The 22,279-nt window shown below is 40.6% G+C and overlaps 1 protein-coding gene across 2 annotated transcripts; it reads right to left on the reverse strand.

The window, feature by feature from the left end:
* Positions 1–9,884: 9,884 nt before the first annotated feature.
* On the reverse strand, positions 9,885–20,406 carry LOC145447637 (monocarboxylate transporter 14-like). 2 transcript variants are annotated; one of them, XM_080325881.1, is made up of 7 exons: positions 18,184–20,406; positions 17,191–17,334; positions 16,979–17,129; positions 16,742–16,914; positions 13,668–14,354; positions 11,765–12,067; positions 9,885–11,550 (listed from the first exon to the last, which is right to left on the reverse strand). In XM_080325881.1, the coding sequence occupies exons 1-7, from the start codon at positions 18,383–18,385 to the stop codon at positions 11,306–11,308; spliced, it is 1,905 nt and encodes a 634-aa protein (XP_080182007.1). In that variant the 5' UTR covers positions 18,386–20,406; the 3' UTR covers positions 9,885–11,305. The 2 variants fall into 2 exon arrangements, with proteins under 2 accessions (XP_080182007.1, XP_080182008.1); XM_080325882.1 differs by having other exon boundaries at positions 17,191–17,363; positions 18,184–18,316.
* Between the last annotated feature and the right edge of the window lie 1,873 nt (positions 20,407–22,279).

Below are 22,279 nucleotides of genomic sequence, written 5' to 3' on the forward strand. Positions count from 1 at the left end.
GCTATTTTTCATCGTGAGTCAGTGAACGGCCGACCGGTGACTACTATATAGCTGATCCAAGCAATTAAGCGTCGGTACGCAGCAGCTGATCAACGTTTTAGGCACATTGACGCGGTGAAGTTGTCTCGGGACAATTCGTTTTAAGGTGACGTCTCGAAACGGCAGATCGAAGTGTTGCATACAAGATATGTGTCGCTCAGCCTCAAGTGATACGGCGGTTTGGGATCGAGCACGGGGGTTATGCTACGCCAGTTGCAGCAACCAGCAATACTTATACTCTGATTTTATTAATAAATAATAATACTGACCTTGACTATTTATTCTGTAGGGTAAGCTTGAACGGGACCCAAAGTTCTTCGTAAATCAACAAAAAAATACATTTTGCAGTAGCTTCGTTCAACGCGAAATTTTTCTTCTTTAGTGTCGCTAGATTTGTTGATGTTAATATGGACCATTGGGTCCATTTAGGGATAGTGTGAATCTCTGAAAGGTTCTGGTTCGTGTGAACGCGAACCTTTTTGAAAGGTTCTGTGTGAACGTGAACGTGAGCCTCATGACGTCACGCGACGTCATATTGCTAATTCCAACCATACATTTCAGTGAAGTGATAGCCTATATTAAAGTACATGTACAGTTGTACACGATACCTAGCGACGAGTCACCGGGTCATATAATGCCGCAATGCTGAAGTACATATTAACGTTTTAAACGTCGCCAAATGTATCAACTGTGGCAATCAAATAATATAATAATCCCTTAAAATCAATGTCTTCCGTCGCTTTGCCAACAATTTCGACGAGGACTTGTATTCGTCGTCAGGGTATTGCTACGTTGATATTGAGCAGAATGTAAGACGGGTATATGTACTTGCTACCGATATTACCCCTGTAACAAGTTATACAACAGTAGCCAACACCCCAATCGCACTGTTTTGGTTTTTATGATACAATAAACGTATGAAATCAAGATGGACCCCGTACGCGTGATAGATTACTTTTTTATCCGACAACGATATCAAGTTCATTGATTGGTTGAATAAACATCATTCGTTGACTACCTACATGTAGAGTATTTCGCTCATGATGTTGTATGATTACGGGTCAAGCTCACAGCAGAGAGTCACTATTATTTGAGTAAACTTTTGTAACAAAGCATGTAAAAATTTTGAGATTGTCAAGGTGCACACTTCTCGGAGTCCCAAATTGGCCGGAACTTCATATGTCTTCGTGCATCGTGACGGGGCAATGGCCGACGCCGAAATGTCTATTTCTATTTTCTATAATTATGACTATTTTTTCGTGGGGGAGTCGTCAAAACCTGAAGTGTAATTTACGTTCATTCACCGAAATGATTTAGGGCACCCTTCGAGCTCAAAATATGGAGTTTGGGCTGCGGTAGTTTCGGTCCTCGTAAGAGGACAAAGTCCAGTCGGTGTTTTCAGGACTTAAGTATTGGAAATATTTCGCGAATTAAACGCGCTCGAGGACCATGCACTCGACTATAATAAACCATATGATAATTGTATGTGGTATATTCAGGGTCAAAATAAGGTTTTTATAACAACAATCGGGTACGGTCTCATATACCCTGTCGTTCGAACCATCCCGAATTCACATCCGCGATTAGCAATACGGGGAATTTAATGGTATTGGATTTTGTTTTATTGCTTTGTGTGACTAAGTAAGTCAACTGAGAAAGAGAATGGGATGCATATATCTGCTCACATTGAATTTAGTACTGTACCCAGTTAATAATTTAAACAGGAATGTATTCAAAACAATGCAACTCATATTATTTAACGTTGATGTGAGGTTGTGGACCACAACACCTGATAGTATCATCCTTTATGATACGATGAAGAAATATTCTGGCGATTTAATTTTTTAGCTCTCAAATAGTTATTCATTTCGTGCACAAAGGTTCAAAACATATTTTATGTACAAGGGGCTCTCACTCTCAAAAGTGATATAGGCTACAGCATCTTCGATTTCCACACGCTGTGCGCTGCAGGATATAATACCTAGTTCGAAACATTGTGTTGAAAATAACCCTAGCAAGTAGACAGCAGTGTTTTAACGAGAAATTAACAATCTAAAAGTACGCGCAATTCATTTTACATGAATTAGGATAACCCACTACATTTATGAAAACATATGTATCAAACATCGTCGCGAAGCGCGACCAAAAATTTCGGAATTTGACATATTTTGTGGAATGTTAATTTGCTCTGAATACTCATTAGGGATATGTCCTACTACCACTTCATCTACTGCGAAGCCATTCTTTTTCAGCGCCCCCCGTATCGCCCCCTGATCCCAGCACCCCCATATCGCCCCCTGAGCGTTTCCACCCCTTCAAAATCGGCAAAGTTAAGAACCACTGTTTTAAAAAAATCATTCCTCGACTTATGTTTTTCGCGCTTCGCGCGACTAGGACTCACATTCTTAGTAAGGCGCTGTGGAAATAATGGATGAATCCTGCGTTCGTCCGTTACCTTTTTCAGCTCGATCGAGATTAATCGCATAATGCCGGACTTGGTTCGCTGCGGTGAGATAGTGTGTGTTCGTGAATAGTAAGATTAAAGCACAGTCATGAAATTATCTGTAGACCGAGGGGGTGTTTTCGATTACGCATGTCACTTGTTAATCTTGATTTTAGTAATCATTTGTAATCAAGCCTTTTCAGATAGGCTGTTCTTACCGCTATATAAAGCGTCTGCGTTGACGCTAAAATAATTGTAAATCTTACTTTGGTTCCTTGCTTACGTTAATCTTAATTCTGTTACGTTCGTCGGCGGCCGTATGTTGCTGTTGCTGTGCTAAGTGTCAGCTATTTTCATCAAGTTGTATATTACTGTTGTCGTACGACGTGTCTGCTATCTTCATTAATTCGTATGATGCTGTTGCTGCACTACGTGCCTGCTATCTTCATCTAGTTGCATGTTGCTGTTGCAGCGTTGTTTGTCAGCTATCTTTATTCGAATCCGACTTGAGCGTGTTATTGTGTTAATAAAGTCATGGAATACGTGTATGAATTACAACGATTAGCATCCGTAGATGACCCAATTTAGACAGGCTTCTGCGCTTTTAGTGCAAGATTCAGCTTGCCACGCAGAAACAGGGGGTACGGATGACGATGAACACGATGAACACCATGTGGGACCCAAAGCTAGCGTTATACGGGGCTGACAAAGTGCTGTTTGCGTCCTGGATGTTGCCCACAGTTTTCGAAGGGACTGTACATGGAGTTGGCGGGTTTGCGCAGACTCTTGACAAATTAAAGGGAACATGACGCACCCTGATCAGGGAGGCATGAGTGATCAGATTATATCTCTGGGCAACGATTTTGAACGACAAATTTGTTGACTTTGATTTTGCACTTCATTTGGGCTAATTTTGGTATGCTGATTCCAAAAATGCCGCTGGTTTTCTTCTAGCTCGTCATGTTTTTGCTCTACGACATATTTTCAAAATATTCAAATTTTTACGGATTTAGCCATATTACTTTTCCATACCACATAGAAATCCACACTTTTATATACTTATAAGTTATATAGACAAGTGGTAATTGAATTATTTGGAAAAAAGGTACGGGTATCGATCTAGGCCGATGCTTTCATCCATTTTTGGTTAGAGGATGCAATCATCCGAGGATATTTCAGACACATATTTGATGCAAACTGCATGATATAACAAGAAAAATAAACATTACATTCACTGTCAGCTATAGGTCCAATGCCCTATTCAGCTTATTCAGTGTAACTTGCAACTCCTATAAGGACTACAATTTGGATCAAGATGAAGATCTTAGGAATGGCAGGCCTAACGATGAAGATTTTGAAATCGAAGATGATTCAGAACGTAGAGTAGTCCATCAACACAAGTTAAATGATCTGACGTAGGCTTTGGGATTTGGAAGAGAAATATTCGGAACTTTTAGCATCCTTGCGAATTGAGAAAATATTACTTGGCAAGTTAGCGAAGATATCTGACTTTCGATCATGAGGAACGGTGTTTTCATCGCAGGGCTACTTTCGGTAGTTTTGTGTATTGCCGTGACACTGGCATTGGCATGATACTGTTACCATGAGTTACTGGAGGAGATAGGAATCCCGATTTACAACTCAAGTGAATGTAAAATTTCTATTGGTATCTCAAAAAGGATGTGACAATCTCCAAAATAGCAAGCAACGTCTTAGGTGCAGTGACAATTGCAAACTCAGTTAGTCGTCGTGAATAATACAGAAACACTGAGAATAATGCATAAACATTGAATTGTTGCAATATCACAACACAATTGGGATAGGATCATATGTGACAGCTTTGACATAATGTGTGTTCTTGGTGGTCAGACAGTAATAATGCACATGTAACCCTGATACACATGTGCCACTGCCATGTGCCACTGCCGTTTGCTGGCAGCTGAACGACGCTTCCGCCTAATCGGTCATCTAGTGCGGCATCAAGTCGAACAACAGCCGCCGCCATTATCAACCAGATTCCCACGGAGCCATGGCGCAGAGGTGGATGGAATCGGAAAACATGGCGCTCGGCAATGGAGACTGATCTAGCGCAACGCGGGCTGTCGCTTGAAGACGCCCACGACCGCCTACGCTGGAGACGCTTAACACGAGCCCAAAACTGATTATCTCGATGTTCTTTGGTTTCCTGTTTTCTTTTGCCCTTTTTATTTCATCTAATTGAAAAGTCGATATATCTATATATATACTGCCATGTGTTTATGTCGGACAGCAAACATGCGAAAGGCTAAAATATCTGAATAACTTCCTAGAAAACCTTGGTTTAGCGATGGGCAAGAGAAAGCACCCCCCAATATCTCAAGATGATGGGGGTAAGATACCAGAGTAGATTGGAGATTACATATGTTGGCTGAATGTTGCTCGAGTATCAAGCGAGACAACCCACTTAATTATGAGTTATTAACGTAAATTTGGACCCTAAAACTCGCATTGTTTGTCCTGCAGAAGCAATATCAGTTCAAATCAGTGGTTCTTACCTTTTGTCTCTCCAGCGCCCACTTTCAAAAATTTCCTGGGTCTGGCGCCCCCTATATTTTAAGGACTGTAGTAAAAAAAAAACAATGCGTAAGTGGTCGAAGTCTGGTTTCGGGTTAAGACTTTACTATTAGACCACTCGACTAATGAACGGCATAATTGTATGTGCTATTTTCGGAATCAAATCCAGGTTGTCATAACAACCATTGGGTATGGCCTACGGAAGGGGTGGGCAATTATTTTCCTACGCGGGCCAAATGAGAAGTAGAAAATACGTTAGCGGGCCGAGTGGAAAATTTTAGCTAACATTCTCCAGCGTATTTTAATAAATGCTGCTGAGTGAATGTGTTGACGTTAGGTAATAAGATAGTGGCGGTTAATTAAAAAAAAAATCTATTTGCCGTCATGATTCGAAACAATGTTAAACATCATACATTTTTAACTTTCTCTAGAACCCTATCCACGTTCATCTATTAAGACACCAAACATTGGTTCTTAAACTTTTTTTAGACACACCCCTTTATGATAGTGAGAAATTTCCCGCCCACCCCCCTATCATGATAGCACAACATATTAAAAGAGCAACCAGCATACTAGCAATCCCGACGGATAGTTTGATTGCATGGAAGGTTATGGTTGTTAATGAGAGAATTCTGTAATATCAAAATCGGACAATAAACAGAGCAATAAACTAGAAGCTGAGGTTGAATCGCGCCGGGCGCGAAAAATCTTTCATTTATCTTTTGCTTCGCGCCTCCCTTCAGATGCATTCACGCCCCTCAGTTCGAGAACTACTGCACTGCGATGTATATGGGATAGTACAAAGCTTGTCTTTGTTGCTGCATTCCGAACAGTATGCAGCTCAAGTAGCCTTGATGTTGAGCGAAGTTTTTTTTAATTCAGCCCTCCCTTGACCGAGTGTTTCGAGCTCGGCAAAAACTAAAAGTACGGGTTTACCCCCAACTCCAGTATACAAATATTTAGTGCTCTAAACCTTCTTTGAATTTCAGCTTTCGGCTTTCTCTTTTTGACATGTCCATTCATCCTTTATCGGTGATCGATATGATGAGTCATATAATAATCACGAGCACTGATTGACTTGTTTTGACTTGTTTGAATTAGGGATTAGGAAACGCCTCACGTAACAATTTGAAACACGTAGCCTACCCGACAATGCAACGAAGAAGGTTTGACCTAAACTATATTGAAATAGTGATTTCTTGTGAATATTATTGTTACTCATACTTTGCCACATTGCCTTTATTTTGAATCTGGATTACGCATGCGAGGTACGTAGGTAGCGTAATCGTGTCATATGAATGAACAGGCTTCAAAGTGAACGAATTACCTGTTGTTTAGTTGATACAGCCTATGGTTTTAGACCAGTGGTTCTTAACCTTTTTTCCTCCAGCGCCCCCTTTCAAAAATTATCGTGCTCCAGCGCCCCCCACCTCATACTGTCAGCCCCCTAAAAAAACGATTGTCTTGGGCACCCATAGCGTGATAAACGAAACTCATGAGGGCTTCGCCCCCAAGAACCCCGTCGCGTGATTTCGATGGTCAGCAAAGTTTATGTGGCCTGGTCGCCCTAGGAGCCAAAATTTTCCATAATGCATGAATGGAATAGGTTGTAATTGCATATACATGTCACTATAAACTTTTTATCCTCTCAGCCCACGTAATCAGGTTTACCAGTAGCGCTGAGTGAGATGTTGTATTGGAAAATGAAGGCCACGTGATTGATAATCGAATATATTCAAGCGTGCCAGTTGGTAGAATTAAATCGTTACGTGTTATTTTGTTACCTCTTGTCCGCTATATAGTCAAAGCTTATTGAAACGCATAAATGTAATAAACTAAAGTAAGCACACGATTTAAAAATGGTATTTTGTCACTGGCAAATAATTTTCTCTAATGGATGTTATTTGTCCTGCGTGGGGTGCAGATTGCGACGAAATGATAATTCGGCACGACCGATTTAAGCACCTATGGACAATTAGACTTATATAAATCGAAGTTTACGCTCAGCATAAGGACAATCATCTTCGTCTTCTCGCTGACGATCTTTTCGACACTTCTCGGAGTCCCATATTCACCGACACTTCATATGTGTTCGTGCATCGTGGTGTGGTAATGGCCGACGCCGAAATGCCTATTTCTCTTTTCTATAATTATGCGTATTCTTCCGTGGGGGAGTCGTAAAAACATGATGTTCAATTTATGTTCATTCACTGAAATAATTTAGGGCATACTTCGAGCTAACCGATCGGGGGTTAGGGTTGCAGCAGTTTCGGTCTTGGTAAGAGGTCAAAGTTCAGTCGGCATTTTGAGAACTTTTGTATAGGAAATATTTCGCGCTTTAATCGCGCTCGAGGACCATTCGACTATAATAAACCATATAATTATGGTGTGTGGTATATTCAGTGTCAAATCAATGTTGTTATATCAACAATCGGGTACAGTCTCATTGCCTGTGGTTCGAGCCCTCCCAAATTCACATCGGCGATTGGCAATACGTGGAAATTAATGGTATAGATTTTGTCTTAGTGCTTTGTGTAACTAAAAGTAAGTTAACTAAGAATTGGAGGCATCTATCTGCTCACATTGAATTTATTACTGTACCTAGATATTAATTTTAACATGAATGTATTCCAAATGAAGCAACTCATATTATATAACGTTCGTGTGAGGTTGTGAACGTAAATTACTATGATATCATCCTTCATGATACGATGAAGAAATATTCTGACGATTTAATTTTGTAGCTCTCAAATACAAGTATATTTAGTTACTCATGTCGTGCACAGAGCTTCAAAACTTATTTCATGTAGAAGAGGCTTTCACTCTCAATAAGAGGGATATACAGTGCCTCCTTCGATTTTCACACGCTGTGCGCTGCGGGATATATACCTATTTCGAAACATATTGTTGAAAATAACCCTAACAAGTGTGACGGAAGTGTTTTTAATAACGGGAAATTGGCGATCTAAAATTACGCATAATTCGTTTTACATGAATTACAATAATTCACTACATTTATGTAAATATATGCAGCAAACATTGTCGTTTAGCGCGATCAAAATTCCGGGATTTGACATGTATTGTGGAATGGTAATTCGTTCTGAATATTCATTAAGAATATTTCCTACTACCACATCCTCTACGGCGAAGCCATCTTTCTTCAGCGCCCCCTTATCGCCCCCCTAAGCCCAGCGCCCCCCATATCGCCCCCTGAGCGTTTCCGCCCCCTTCAAAATCGCCAGCGCCCCTTGGGGGGCGCTGGAGGCAAGGTTGAGAACTAGGGATGGTGTGAACGCGAGGTTCACGTTCGCGTTCTGTGTGTGAACCTCGCAAATTTAGAGGTTCACGGTCACAAACGAACCTTGGTAGGTTCTGCACTGTGAACCTTTTCCGTATATTACAATTTTCACTTCATTATGACATCTTAGGTTGAAATTTATTGCATTTCAACTGTGGGCCACTATATGCACGGCGTTGCCAGCATAAAAAATCAACACTAAACAAGCATGTGCCTTGACAATCTCAAAAATATTACTTGCTTTGTTACAAAAGTTTGCTCGAATATTTAGTGACTCTCTGCTGTGATCTTGACCCGCAATCACACAACATCGAGGGCAAAATGCGCTACATATATAGGTATTCAGCGAATGATGCTTATTCAGCCAACCGATGAAATTGATATCGCTGTCGTTTGTGTGATGTAAAAAACCAAGCAGGCGCACGGGGACAATCTTGATTTCATATGTTTATTGTACCATAAAAACCAAATCCGTGAGATTGGGGTGATGGTTACTGCTGTATAACTGGTTAATGGGGTAACATCGGTAGCAAGTATAGAAACCCGTTTACACTCTGCTCAATATCAAAGTGGCAAAACTCAAACGCCGAATATAGCCTACATTGTCCGGTCGGAAATGGACCCGTTAAGGTGTAAACTTATTCCCTTGCAAGTCCTCGTTGAAATTGTTGGCAAAGCGACGGAATATATTGATTTTATGGGATTATTGTATCATATGATTGCCCCAGTTGATACATTTGGCGACGTTTGAAACGTCAATATGTATACTTCAGCATAGTGGCATTATGATTATATGGACCGAGTCGTAGCTAGGTATCGTGTATATTAAGATACGCAATCACTTCACTGAAATGTAGGGTTGGAATTAGCAATATGACGTCACGTGACGTCATGAGGTTCACGTTCGCGTTCACACAGAACCTTTCAAAAAGGTTCGCGTTCACACGAACCTGAACCTTTCAGAGGTTCACACCATCCCTATTGAGAACCACTGTTTTAGACCATGCGTGAACATTCAAAAAGCAGGTTTAATTTTATGAATTCCAAGCAACCTTTCGCGGGCCGCACAGAATGGCTTCGCGGGCCGCACTCTGCCCAGGCCTGGCTACGGGGTCATAGCATTTGGTTTGAGATCGATGTACGGATCCCGCTGGAGACAAGGTTAAAAACCACTGGTTTAAATCAACCAAATGAAGCATTGCAAATGTTAATTTGGAGTCTATTGATTTACTTTCGACTGATTGTGGTTTTGGAAACGTTTCATAAAATAAACACAAAATAATAAAAATAGTATTTAATGTGGGTTATGAGACAATGGGGTGGGTGCCTACCCCAAAAACGTGACGCAATAGAGAAAAACGAAGTCATAATTTTAATTCAGCGCCAAGAAGTCATGTCTGATAAAAGTCAACAAAAATTGTGTTTACCATTGTTATATGTAACCATATAGTTTACTTCCACGCATTACATATAGTAGGACATACCCGCTGTCACTCCACTTACACATCGACTAGTTGGGTCCAGATGCTAGCCTGTCACAGCCAGTCGACAAAAGGGAATTATCGTATATATTTACCGTAGTAACAGTGCTCAAAAACGGCTGCAAATAATAACCAAAAATGGATTATTCATGCCAAGAAGCGGTAATGAAGTTACTAGAATATTCACACGGAAATGTATACATGTCGGTATAGGCATTCAAACAGAAAAAATAGTAAGCTTAAGCAAAAAGCGCAGCAGGTAAAAGGCAAAATATACAAAAAGTAAAAGGTCACACTGCACGCGTGTGACTGTTGTGTTGAGGTATTAGCGGTTCAGTATTATACGTCGAGGAATAATAATATATACAAGGATTTCCACGATATCGAAATCTCCGAGCGCGGTAATGGGATTTCTGTCGCTAGTTGGAAGGAAACATGAAATCGTCGTTTCCCAAATTTGCCAATAATTTTCACCAACATTTTTTTAATCGCCAGTAACGCATAGACTATTCGCTTCTACACGTGTAACAATCCTTTTTATGCAGCATCTCATCATATGAGCTTCAGTAGAACAGATCTATGCAATCGATTGTAGAGGAAGTCCTTATTTAATCACATTCTATGCTTACGGCGAATATGTGCTGTGCATTGTGCAACAGCGACGTTGAAATTGAGGTGGCCATCCAATTCCACCGGGCCTATGTATTTGAAAAGTGCTATTAATATACATATTCAGGATGCAAAATATCTCGAGAGCTTATTTGATACATCCTTGTTAATCGGCCAATTTTTACCATGGCTTGAGTGCACTGTACACCAGTAAAGTGCGGTGACTAGTAAATGAAGCGCACTGTAAGTACGCACACTCGCACATCTTTGCACACTGTACAGGGTACAGTGTACACCACGGACGGGCAACATACGGCCCGCGGGCCGGATCCGGACTCAAATATTATGCGTCACAGCATGAATCCAAGTTTGAGAACCTGAGAAAGATGGACATGAAACTACTTGCTCAGTTCGGGTCTACATAAATTTTCGACCATGAACAATGAACATAAACGAGACAAGGCTGCGTTCCAAAATAACTCATGTTCACGTTCAGGTCTTTACCAAGGGTTTCTACATACGGCATGCAGCCAGAGTTCAAAGAACTTGATGACCAACTTTGACCAACCACAGTTGTCTGATTGACTTCATCAGCTATTGTTAATAAATTCATTAAATCTTATTTTGGGTCACGATGCTTTAAACTTAAAGTTTACACTAAATACGGTTGATTCCTTGTATAGGTGGATAAATACGTGATTAATGTATATATTCTGTAATCCGGCCCGCCAAGTACTTCATTTTCCTATATCCGGCCCGCCGACCGGAGAAGTTGCCCCCGCCCCTGGTGTACACATAGTACAATGTACATGTACGTACAATTGTACATTGTACTCGAATTTATGGACGAAGAACATACTAGAATGTCAATGCACTGCTAGATTATTGCCGTGTTTCGATTTTAGGGTCTCCTTTACGTATGGTATTGTCATTGTAATCCACAACTATGTCGTCGTCACGTTGATACATGCGGTTCAATGAGTCGGTGATGTTTGATCGCGACGAACAGGTACAACGTTTCTGGTGAAGTAAAGGCTGCAAAACGAGGATTGCAAGACTCACGAAGAGAAAACCTGCCGAGGCGGCGAAGGCAACGTTGTAGCTTTTGCTCGAGTCGTATATTGCCCCTGAAAACAAAACGCGTCAATTCATGTTACGAATCGATTTGTATTCGGTTGATGATACACTGTTTCGTTACCGGCGATTCAAATATCTTTCATGACATAAATGGATATGTAAAACTCGCCTATCCTATTGTATTGTATGTACTGCAACCTTGAAAAACCATGGACCTGCGCTCTCCCTACAGCAGTGTCTATTAATGCTTTGATAGATCCCTACCTGCCAATGGGGGCCCGATCATGCCCGCGGCACCTTCCAAGAAATTTATGTATCCAATGGCTTCCGCCAGATTGTTCAGCCCGACGAATTTAACCACCAGATTCGGAATGGCGCAGTAATTGCCGTAAAAAAAGCCGAACAAAACCGACGACGCCACCAGGATTCCGTATGCAGACGCGATAGGGTAGATGGCAACCGACACGGCCAGAAAGAACTGAGTCGTGATGAAGACAACCACCGGGTTTGACCATCTCATGTCGCATATAATTCCAAGCGTGACTTTCCCCACAGTGTTGCCGATACCTTGAATAGATATTTTCTCATGCATATTCAAGACTTTATAGAATCTCGAACCGCGAGCTCCGTGCTCGTGACTCACAGGGCTTAGTACAAAGACGGTAACAGCCACTGGTTAATGCAATATCATTTAGATCAGATATGACCTCTCAAATGCAAAAATAGTTCGAGATTTCAGCTTTAAATCAAATCTAAATCTTCGATTCATTCGCTATCATGTCCCAAATCTAAACCAGTGTCTGATAGTTCTTCGAATGATCTCAGATGTTACACGGATGTTCCCAATGATTCGAAAATACTGGTTGAAATCCGAATTATAATACGATATAAGGTTTCTCAAAAATTCATAACTTTGAATCAGAATTCGCACAAAATCTATATTTTGTAGGCTCAATTTCGAATTCAAACCCGTGCGCCCCCAACAACAATCCTTGCGGTGAATCGGTAATACATAGTGACGCCGTAGAAACGCATACGCACGTGTATGAATTTGAATATGAATATATATTAGGGCTCTTCAAAAATGACTTTTTTTCTTAAATCGTACTGGCTACTTGATAAAATTGTTAGGTTACCTAATTTAAGCCTACACACAAAATTTGGTTCAATTCCAGCCAGTAACCGTTTTGCTACAGGAGAAGAAAGTTTCTATTTATTATGTAAAAATAAATAATAAAAAATTTGAAAATTTTCTGTTCACCCCATTAAAGTGTTAGGGTGTCTAAAGAAACGATGTTCACCAAATTTGGTTCAATTCCAACCGGTGGAAGCGGAGTTATTGCCGTCGAAAAATTTGGATTTGAATAAAATAGTATTTACGATGAGCACAACTATAATAAATGAACAAAGAATCGGTCACCGTAAATACTATTTTATTCAAATCCAAATTTTTCGACGGCAATAACTCCGCTTCCACTCGTTGGAATAGAACCAAATTTGGTGAGCATCGCTTCTATAGACAGCCTAACACTTTCATGGGGTGAACAGAAAATTTTCAAATTTTTTAATATTTATTTTTATATAATAAAGAGAAACTTTCTCCTCCTGTAGCAAAGCGGGTACTGGCTGGAATTGAACCAAATTTTGTGTGTAGGCTTAAATTAGGTAACCTAACAATTTTATCAAGTAGCCAGTACGATTTGAGAAAAAAAAGTCATTTTTGAAGAGCCCTGTCGAAAATTTGGATTTGAATAAAATAGTATTTACGGTGAGCACAACTATAATAAATAAACAAAGAATCGGTCACCGTAAATACTATTTTATTCAAATCCAAATTTTTTCGATGGCAATAACCCCGCTCCCACTGGTTGGAAATGAACCAAATTTGGTGAGCATCGTTTCTATAGACAGCCTAACACTTTCATGGGGTGAACAGAAAATTTTCAAATTTTTCATTATTTATTTTTATATAATAAAGAGAAACTTTCTCCTCCTGTAGCAAAGCGGGTACTGGCTGGAATTAAACCAAATTTTGTGTGTAGGCTGAAATTAGGTAACCTAACAATTTTATCAAGTAGCCAGTACGACTTGAGAAAAAAAATCGTTTTTGAAGAGCCCTAAATATATATCAGTCCATATTACTCAACATACAGCAATATATACTTACCAATCACGGATATTAAGTAAGCCGCTTGTTTCGAGCTGAATCCCATCAGGATCGCCTTCTGAGACAGGTGCACGAAGGGAATCATGATACCAAGCCCCGTGAAAAACTGGTTAATCGCAAGGATCAAGAAGGACGAATTGCAAAGCACTCTTGTGTTGCGACTTCGACTTGCGTCCGACACCAAGATCTTATTCCCTTCGTACAATCTCCCGTCTGTTTCGCGATACAAAACGCTCTCGTTCGAGATATTGCAATCGGGCTCTTCGCAATTGGTTCTGGTTTTCGATATCTTTTCGGCTGCTCTTCGAGAGGACGCGATGCTCAAAGTGGAGAGATACATCGCGTCGCTTGAGGTGATTTTCAAATGATTTGATGAAGCCGGTATTGAAGCAGAGGATGAGTTGAAATATTGAACGTCGCAGTCTTCGTCTGCGTCGCTCAAAACTATCTCAATTCCGGTGTGCATGCCAGGGTCGTACCCTTCCAATTTCGAGTCGTGATTGATAGTTTCCAATGCAAGCAGTTGCTTCCGTCTTAGTAGCAACGACGGAGACATCGCTGCAGCTCTTAAGCGTGGTGATGAGTGTCGAGAAGCTGCCTCTGTTGCGTCAAGTTCGTCCAAGAGTTCGTTGACGCTAGCCGGAAACACACTCCAACTGCTGCCACTCCCCGGCCGTTTAGGCCTTCCTGAAATTCGGTGCTTATTGTGAAACGGAAAGATATGTCAGCGGCATACGCAAAACGGCGCGCTGAAACGCAAGCAATCAATCAAGCCACGTCCAATTGTGATTCATACAAAGGAAATTTGCGACGCACAACGTAAAGAAAGCTATCTGCGCGTTATCTTATTACGGTGGTAATTATCTATTGGATACCTGTAGCTTACTGGCACCGACGTAGAACGCCTACGACACTGGAAAAACGTGTTTCCGGACGGCTGTAAAATTGGAATACACACAATATGACGGATTCAACAACATTCAACACCAAAGATTTATCATGCAGACGGCGTATTTCAGGCGTTTAAATTCTTGACTTACGACGGATATATTAAATTATTTATATTGATCAAATTTCAGAAGCGATTGCTATTTCAGCTATACTGTGACTGTGAAAGTGTCAAGTAAATGTTCGATATGCAAGTGACATGCTAGAGTACAACAGAATAATTGTACAGTACACCCATTCGAGATAATGACATTTCATTGGTTTCAATTCGAGATCAATCATTATATGTTAACGCGTAACTGAACGACCAAATCGTACACCATATATCACCACATAGTCTATACTGTATTTATATTGTTCAGCAGGATTCTCGCACAAGAAATAATACTATGCCGGTTTCAGTACGAAACCCAACATCAAAAAAAGCTCTGCGCGCTCTAAATATGATTTGGTCTCAAATTAATGTTTGTAAATGTGAAAATATTTTTTTAACAGCAGCTATTTTCCTCAACGAGCCACCATATTCGTTCGGCAACCAGAAATTTCGCAGCAAAGGGTGATGACGCGTGACCTCAATACCATAGAGGTATGGAATGGCATGTTACACCTCGTGCAAGTTCTTTCGAGAGCTCAAACGGTGACTTTCTGAGGAAAATGGATGCTGCAAAAATACTTTCACCCATACCTTGTAATTTGAGACCAACTCTCAGTGCACAGCAGACTCAAAACGAAGAGTACTTATTCAAGGAAATATCGAACAACAAAATGTATAGCATATAGTTAACGCGGCATGGCCGGGGGATATATCAGTAGGCAAAACCAGACCGCTATATGCATGAAACGACTGCGCCATTTCAGAAAGGCTGTCGTTATGCAGCTAAAGTATTGCATATCCGGACTTACGGGTGTTTTCGCTTGTTGGTCATGCACAGCACAGCCCTCGCTACACCCATCAGGCCATCACATCATACCACAGTGACATGCGCACGCAACTCGAAGTAGAAATGGCAATAGTTGCACTAACACTCTTAGCATTTAAACATGAAATGCAGGAGATGGTATTATGGAATGAATTTGTGGAACCGACACTTTCCTTCACATTTTATCCACATGATAGTCACATCAACATGTTAGAATGACAGGCTCTCAGTAGAGCAAAATCAAACTGTTGGATGGTTCAATCACGCAGTAGGCATAATAATAATAGAAGACGTCGGTTTTACTAAGGAATTTAGTAACCTTCGCCGGCGGCAAGAATGACGTATGTATCAGGTATAGTGTAGTGTTACTGTTTGCTTTAGCAAGATCATGCAGTTTCGCAGGCGAGTTGTAAACACTGACTTCCATTCTGTTAAAGTGAAACATAGCATCTGCATTCTAATGGATGAAATAAATAAATAAGTATAAAGCAAGGGGATATTGCTTCAGGTATACTGCTCGTCTTTAATCTCCGTGCGCAACATTACTGGACATTATTACTGGAATTCAGATCAAGGCAATGCGAAGGGCACCATCTAATGCCGAGAGCTTTTCTGGTGAATTCAGTAAAAGTGAATAACAGCATTTCGCGTTTGCGTGCTGGCCAATCGCGCACTACGCTTCAAACACATATCTCATGCAAATCACACCGCGAGAACAATAATTGACAACATTAAGACTGCTTCATATGATAGTGGCGATTTTGTGTTATTTTATATGTAGTCTGCTGGGGTCCACGTAGGCCCCGAGCCTACTCTATCCGTATATGAACCCATATTGATGCTTTCATCATCATACGTGTCCTCCAAAATCAGTAATTAGAGGGCGGTCTAAGGAATTGCAAATGATAGCGTTGTTGCCTAAAAACTTCGACATCATTCGATCGCGGATACTTTCTATTGTGTGATGAACCTGTCAGCGGTATCAATCACAAATGATGTTGACTACATGACGTAAACAGCTCTTGTGGTTTAAAAAAAATTTCGACCCCAACTGTCAAAAATCGTGTATAGATATAGACGCAAATCAGTTACTCACACAAAACTATACCATAACTATATCATGAATCTATAGTTATATTCTAGTAAGAGCTCCTGCACCAGAACAAACATAAATATACGCACAAATATCGATAGTAAGTGAATTACCTGCGTTCAGATGCTGAGTATCTGTAGAATTTATATGATTCTTCAAAACAGCTTTGCGTTCGTCTGACTTCCAGTTAATACTGGAGGAAAGAGGACGCAATAACGCGCCGAAGACAATTTGATTCAAACCGCTAAGACCGGCAAGAATTATGAGGGAACCTCTCCAGCCATATCTTCAAAGCACAAAGGAATATCACATAGCTGTTCTCAGCTTCAACACCATTCTTGTTACCCTACTCGTCAATTAGAGTTTGTTGGAGAATCGCCATAACGGCTGCTCCGAATCCAGCTCCGGACGACGCGATACCGAACGCAATAGACCGTCTTCTATCAAAGTATTCGCCAACAGCCACCACGCCGCAGAGATAACTAATGCCCATCCCAGTACCTGCAGTGCGACACACAGAGAATTCGCTACCGATTTATCACAGAAAGCAGGTTTTCGTTACCCGCCAGGACTCCATAAGTGAAGCACAAGGTGAGGACGGAGTTGGCCCAGCTGCTTGCGAAAAGTCCAACGAAAGATAGCAGTCCGCCAACAATCGATGTCCTCCTGTATCCAAACTTTTCCACCATCTTGCTCGCGAACGGACCTGTGCCATGAAGCGATTGAATTGAAAATCTGTTTAGAGATAATAATCGATCATCGTCTACTCTAGTTGATGATGCAATAATGTTCGAACTTGCTAAATTTGCGGTTGGTCTGGTATTTGTCTTCGGCGGAGCGCGTGTTTGTATTTTAGTAAGATTTCCCCTACGACTAGATAATACGCAAGAATTTCAAGTTATTGAACTAGTTTTTTCAAAAATATTCATGTGCAAATTCATTATATGCATATTTTAGTGATCATCCACCCTTCTATCAGCCCTAAACTAAGATCCCATTTGACTGGCCGCACACGGTTCCAAATTGTCACTACTTCGTCCGCCGCACCATTTTTTTCTCTGTGAGCCGTACGTTACACATCCTGACCTAAGATACTAAGTATACACATGATCGTGATGTTTTAGTATCTACATACTACCATGGCGACATTACCTTTACGATTGACTTGATGGGACATGTTTGAGCACGTTAATTGAAAAAAAAAATGCTATGGAGAAAAAAACTACTATGTAGGGTGTATGTTACAATGTGAAGACGCCTCACTACTGTATCTTGAATTTGCAATCGTCCAGCGAATAATGACGAAATCACGGTAGAGGAAAATTGCAATAATTCGTGTTCAGTATTCTGGATGCCGAACACAACGCACTTTTCTAGCCGAGCCATCATCCGGAACGCTGGCATTTTAAGTACTGTAATATTTCTAAATACTATTTACTACAGCGGGATATAGGGCGTCATCATTACACTCTCGGCCGTACTACGAAGTACAGAACATATTGAGCACTTGAGCAGATTATCGTCGTACGAGTCACTCGATTAAGCATTCTCTCACCGATCATCAAGGCGGAGCCGGTAGCGATGGATCCTATCCACGCGGTTTCACTGGTTGTGTTGTTGAAGTACGAGGACCACTCGGCAAAGAGTATTCCGGTAGAAAACAGACATCCTCTAGTCAGGACGTGAATGGAAAACCCCGACAAAACTACCATCCAACCCCACCCGCCTTCCAATGCCGGATAGTCATATTGGTCCATCCAGTTGATCCGAACTAGCCAATGACGTGCATCGCATACACAAGACAATCACCTAAGCGCCTGTGACATTACAAAGAACACATATTGGCCACGATTCTCGCATCAGTTTCAATAGATATCGCCGCAGACTATATGGCAATGGCGTATGGGTAACATTATTGAAGATCTGGTTGGGGATTTGCGATTGGCGAAAGTGAACAAGCATTTTGTGAAATGTGAGATCGAACTGGAATCTCAATAGTGGTCACAATCCTAACGTCACAAAATTGGCGACGTCTTGATTTTGATAGGAGATTACATAACACTTAGCGTACTGCGAATTCGCAAATATACGGCATTATCGCATTCCAGCCAAACATCAAAAACATGTAAACAATGTATTAAACCGTATGCAGAATAGATGTATGTATCGTCCTACATGCGTCAGAACCGAATATCTGAAGGTTTCCAAGAAATCGTCCTAATTGGAACTATGTGACTCACTGACAATGGGCAGTGCAAACGCCAATGAATTTGCATAATCGCCAGCGTCAAAATCCGTAACGGAAGAACAATTCATTACGTTATGCCAAATCTACGTACAACACATTTGCAAATTTTGAGAACTAACATGAAGCGAAACGATGTTACTCACTGACGACCCACACGCCACCATTATCACAACAAGGTGAACTGAATATGGCGTGATTTCCGAATAGAAGCGCTCTGATGACATTCCGCTATAAAAGCACACTGTGCGGATCTGCTGACAGCGGTATGGCCTCCTTCACATTTCGAAACGCTCGTAACATTGCTTGCTGAAGAAGGCAGGATGTAACGCTAACTAATAATTCACAAGCGGTGAATCACGTGTTGCGCACAATCTGTACGACGTACGTACAGTACAGCCTTCTATCCGATTACGCAAGTACAGCAGATTCACTTTGTGAGCCATCGCCGCACATTGACCTGACGAAGGAGTTCACACAACTTTACATTGTGCAAAACAAGACCTTGTATTTAGACGTATTCGTGCTCGATTTCTTTCATAAACGGTCGGTATTGTATTTGTAGCCGTGTGTTATATGAGGATTTTTGAGGTCGTCAGACTGTACAGATATGGTCGTAAATCTCCATAACATTATGACACCGACGACGGTAATTTGAATGATAATTTTAAAATCTCAAGCACGATTGGCTACGATTGACTGAATTATTTAAAACTGCCTTAAAACCGGATTCGTCTCATACTGTAAATAGCTATTTACTAATTTAAGCCAATCTATGCACGGACAGTTGTCTAAATATTGACAACACCCTCAGTCATATATATACTTTTTCTAACTTTCAATTGCGATATCAATAATGCATATTCCTGCAGAGTATGGGGTTATGGCATTGCATTGTCAATACTATTTCAAGTCACTACACTTATCATCCTTTGATAAGGAGAACGGAATCTCTAATTAAATAATTACGGCCGCGTGTAGATACTTTGATGCGAACAATTTCATCCCCAATCCAAAAACTTGCTATTTCTAACCCTGGGTAGGATATGTAGCGGCTGGATTATCAAGAATTGGGTAGGAGATTATAGAGAGGTATACTGGCTTTACACATTTGCGTGGATTGCAATCGAACATTACTAAGGACTTTATTCTCATGATTTTGAAAATAGTCGGAGGTTCATAGCAGAAAGGTATGTGGGTTGCCAGATTGTTCAGGTGATCATATAATTTTCTGTTTTGAAAGTAATACATATACCTCATGTTCTCCAACTGAGTTAGATCCTTGCCAACCTTGCACTAAGACTGCAACATGCTTATTTGTACCCAATAGGCGATTGCCAATACCAAATCTATAGATTTGTCTACAATTGTCCTTTTTTCATTGTAGCATGCCTAGTCACAAAAGTTAAACTGGTCGAACACGAATGCAAATACCAGCCTGTCGCGATGTCGATTTGATTGCCAGACTAGCCAGAGGTGAGTGAGTGTGCAACGCCTGACTGCGCAGGCACAACAACAAACTCATACTTATGATGATACAGCCGGGCGAGCTTTGTTCATTCTGCGAATCTGCGTCCTTTTGTACAAAACATTCCTGCACCGACGTGATTACGTAACCTTTCCAACCCGCTCAGGCGCTCAGCCGTCGTCAGCTGATCGATTCAGACAAAAACATGAAACTTGAGTTGGACTTTACAATCTTGATAGTTGCAGCAGCGGACCTTCCTCGTTCGGATGGAAACAATACGATATTCCTTTCATGTTTAAGATGTATAGGTTGACTTCAAAGACTGTCAATACACTGCGGCATTTGTCAGGCTACTGTAAAGTAAGACTCTCCGGTTTATGATAAACCAATCACAGTGTAGAGGTCGTGGTGTTGCGTAGGCGTGGTTGGGATAGTTGACCGGTTTTCTCATACCAGCATCAGCATCTAATTCATTCGCGCCTTTGCACCCATAACATTTAGCATTAGTAATATATATGTGTATGATTCGATGTGTTCCAAATTATCAAAAGATTATTTGCTCCGCGATATGGTTTACATACAATCAAGCGTTATCTAGCCCGCAGCATTTGGATCCCGCGTGTTTCTCGGTTGAATGAATCAATTAGGGCAGATATCGAAACTATAGTTGCCATATAGAATGTAGATAATATAACTCTGCAAGGCTGGTGGCGTATAATTTCAACACTCGAAAAAAATCATCCCTCACTTCTAGACTTGAATATCTGCAATTATTTCATGAATCGGATTTATAGCCTAATGCTCGAATCATGGCGCCCAGGCCGGGGTCTACGAGACATACACTTCACTCGAACTGCGCAACTGGCAGCATTTTCAGCTGCGTTGCTCAATTTCAAAGATATATCGGCTTAGAATGAGTGCGCACTCGATACGGCTGGAGATATCTGAAACCACGATTGATAATTTTCGTTTTAGAGGCATATTGAGACACGTCGGACACGAATCATCGGATCGCTGTAATGTCAAGTGTATTAGCATCAGATTCATAGATATGAGCGAATTTAGTATTTTTCGAACAAAATTCCGAACCGAATTCAAGATTCAAATCGAAACCCAGATCCATAATTCATTTCGTGTCATCCATATCCATCTGGTAATGACGGAAGTTTTATTCAAATGTTGCGTGGAAATAGAAAATTATTTGAAATTTCATGTCCAATTTCAAGTCCAGCTTCATAATAATCAAAAATCCCAATTCCATCATACACTATTTTTTACAAATCCAACTCTAATTAGTATTAAATTAACCTTTGGGCAATGGCCATGAAAAAAATTGCAAAATGATACTTTTTTAAAATTATCATTTGTATATGTCCAGATTGTCCAGCCCACCATAACTGTATACACTAGATTTTTAATATAAATGCATTGTTATTTTTTTGAAAGTAATAGGGAGGGTATTGAGATTTCAAAATTTTCAAAGGGAACCCCAATAAAATCATCAAATCCAAATTCAATATTAATTTTCTTCTCCTTCGCAGTTTTACCTAACGGCTGCAAGACACCATCACGCGACTTATTATGAACGAGACATGTAACCGCTTGCTTACGTTAGCCATATGTTCGTCGTCGCCAAAGATCAGCGGATTGAATGTTTTCAAATCCACATCCTGTTCCAGAATATAGATTGAAATCCAAGTCAAAATCCGCTAATGGCTAAAAATTGTCTGAAAAGTCGAAATTATTGGAAATTTTATGTCCTTAAAAGTGTTCGTAGATCCAGATACCGAAATCCGGCCAGAATCATAAAATATGTTTGCATTTCAATCTAAATCCATGCTCATTGTTCATATGCTCATCATCAGTTATTGCCGTCGAAAAATTTGGATTATGAATAAAATAGTATTTAAGGTGACCCATTCTTTAATTATTTATTAT

Source organism: Botryllus schlosseri, chromosome 10, assembly GCF_051294905.1.
Source record: "Botryllus schlosseri isolate E-star chromosome 10, Bs_hap1, whole genome shotgun sequence".
Lineage (NCBI taxonomy): Eukaryota > Metazoa > Chordata > Ascidiacea > Stolidobranchia > Styelidae > Botryllus > Botryllus schlosseri.